Source organism: Saccostrea cucullata, unplaced genomic scaffold (genome assembly GCF_032062105.1).
Source record: "Saccostrea cucullata isolate Sc308-1 unplaced genomic scaffold, CSIRO_AGI_Scuc_v1 ctg21813, whole genome shotgun sequence".
Classification (NCBI taxonomy): domain Eukaryota; kingdom Metazoa; phylum Mollusca; class Bivalvia; order Ostreida; family Ostreidae; genus Saccostrea; species Saccostrea cuccullata.
The window spans coordinates 1-2,500 of record NW_026934434.1 but is presented as its reverse complement, the minus strand read 5'-3'; the positions used below and the strand labels follow the sequence as shown (position 1 = coordinate 2,500).

At 31.7% G+C, this 2,500-nt stretch overlaps 1 protein-coding gene across 1 annotated transcript in view; it reads left to right on the top strand.

Annotated features, from left to right (window-relative positions):
- Positions 1-1,754, top strand: part of LOC134240717 (ras-related protein M-Ras-like) — a gene marked incomplete at its 5' end in the record, with an annotated part of 2,909 nt that extends 1,155 nt beyond the window's left edge. The window contains 2 exons of the mRNA XM_062722783.1: positions 881-960; positions 1,201-1,754. Of these exons, the coding sequence (XP_062578767.1) occupies positions 881-960; positions 1,201-1,270 (150 nt within the window). The remainder of the gene's footprint in view (positions 1-880; positions 961-1,200) is intronic.
- Between the last annotated feature and the right edge of the window lie 746 nt (positions 1,755-2,500).

Here is a 2,500-nt window from a genome sequence, read left to right as displayed (position 1 = left end):
TACAAATTAATCATAATAGTTTATTTTACCAGCAAAATAAAAATCTCAAAGATACAGCTCATATTGCTTTAATTTTTTCCATTTGGCCATTGATTTTTAACGGATAGAGTTTGTATGACTATGATTTAAAATAATATCACATATATCAGTAATTAAAACAGTCCAGACCCCAAGATATGCTTTGATTTTAAAATTTAATTTTCTATTCAATAAGCATTTTTTTCTTATAAGTTAAAAATTCAGTCTTGGAATTGTTAAAATAATGCACATGTTTATTTTATAGACATTCATTTAGTTTCAAACAAACAGTACTTTCATCGCCATCTACATGTAGAAAAACTGATATATGTACATTGTCAAGTGACTCCATGCATGTTAATTCTTAAAACTCCAAATCACTAATATACTATTAATTTGATAAAAATCAAAACAGGATATAATCAGTATGATAACATCGATGAAAACGATATGAAACCATGAAACTCTTCAACAATTTCAATATTTTGAAAAGCCAGCGCTATTGAAAATAGTTGGCTTACAGTATGCATTCATCAGCTATCACAATTATCCCAATAAAGCAAATATCTAATTTCTCTTTCAGTTTAATTTTCAGTTAAAAAATATTTGTTTGAATATTGTCCTTGCAATGGGACTATTTTGTTTATTGGAAGTGTCTGCTTTGACGCTGTTTGGTTTTTTGTTTACTTTGCTATTTATAGTAAGACAGTCGATCATGATGTCTATGCCAGGACTTTGCTTTCAGCAAAGCCTGGCTAAAAATATACATTTGCAGATACCATGTTAAAGAAGATCTGTATTCTTAGTTCTTTTTTTTTTGTGGGCACCATGGAATACATGTATCTACATTCTTATTTTGTAGATACCATACATAGAAACCAGTGCCAAGGATCCTCCCATTAATGTAGACCTAGCCTTTCATGAAGTTGTCAGGGTCATAAGGTTAGATTGTTGATAAGTTTCTCATATTAGATAGAAATTTTTAAAATGGAGTTTAAACTTCAACCTGTTCAGTGATCTAAAATATATGTATTTTTAACAAGAGAGACAACTCCTACTTTTCAAAAAATAGTTTTTAAATATAAATTTTGTAGATAAAAACATTGTTATCCATAGTAGTTTGACAAATTTTTTTGCTTTAAAAATAAATTCTGAATGTTGGAATATGAATACTTTTTGTAGGCTGATGCCATTTGACCCCAAACAACATCGCCGGAGAAAAGCTCGGAAGTCAAAGTGCACCATCCTGTGATGTCATCTTCCTCATCGTAACCACGTAACCACTCTCCATCACAGCTCATCACTATCATCTTGAGGTCCTAAGGACTTCTGTAGTCAGCGCTGTAGCCATCTTATCATCCTACTTTGTTACAGTATCATTGGCGATTGGTAGACCAACAAGATTTCTGTAGTTGGCTCTGCAGGCAGTGACCAATCTTGTAGACAGTGGAAGTGTAGCGTCTCTCTCTGCTCTTCAGTCCAAAACTGCAAAGATTTCTGCGCCTCTATTGGACATATGACAATTGAGGCACTTGAGCAGTTGATGTACAAGAGCGAACTTTTTTTTGGCTACACTGGATCACATCTCTAGTCATCCTCATACTGTTAGTTTGTAGTTGAATTTTTGTTGTAAACAGCTCATATTATATTTGGCATTGTTTGACTCGATGAGAGCCATCATTTGTTAATTTCTACTAGAATCACCTTTGTTTTGTTTCATAGAACTTTACCATTGTTATTTAAGACTGGTTGTCCTTTTTTTGTTGATATTAAGGATGACTCACAAGTTTCTGATAAACACTGTCATCTGTACATTCCCTTTTTCATGAGTTCATTCCTTCATGTATTATCCTTAGATTTGTTTCTTGATAGGTTTAGAGAAAGGTTTGGCAAGCATATTTTGATTCTTGTCCTCGTTTTCTTAAGTAAAATTACTCTATATTTTTGAGATATATATTGGGATATATAAGAAGAGAGTATTTCAGACTCCATTTTATATTGTCAGAAAAATAAAAAATCTAGTCAGTTTTATTTGCAGAACGAATCAACCCAATGCTCTGGAATTTACAGCTAAGTAGACATAATATAAGTAAAATATGTTAATTACTGCACTTATTGTATAGCCATGAAACAAATATTGTTTTTAAAAAAAAAGTGATTTCTGGGGGGGGGGGGGGGGTGGAGGGACTAATGAAGTGGACTTTGCTAAAAGAGTTTCTTTACCCAGTATTAAATGGCATTGGAAAATGTCTTTTTAAGCTTTTATTTTTGTAGAAACATTTTATTTACCCAAGTTTTTTGAAAAAAAAGATGTTTGATACAGATGCTCAAATATACTGCCAATATAGTCATTTTAATTTGCCTGCTCAATACTTCTCATTTGTATTAATATGTGAATTGAAAAGTTATCAATGAACATGTACTGATACAATTGCGGTTTAAACTGAACAAAGACATTTTTTTTACACATTCCATTTGTTGA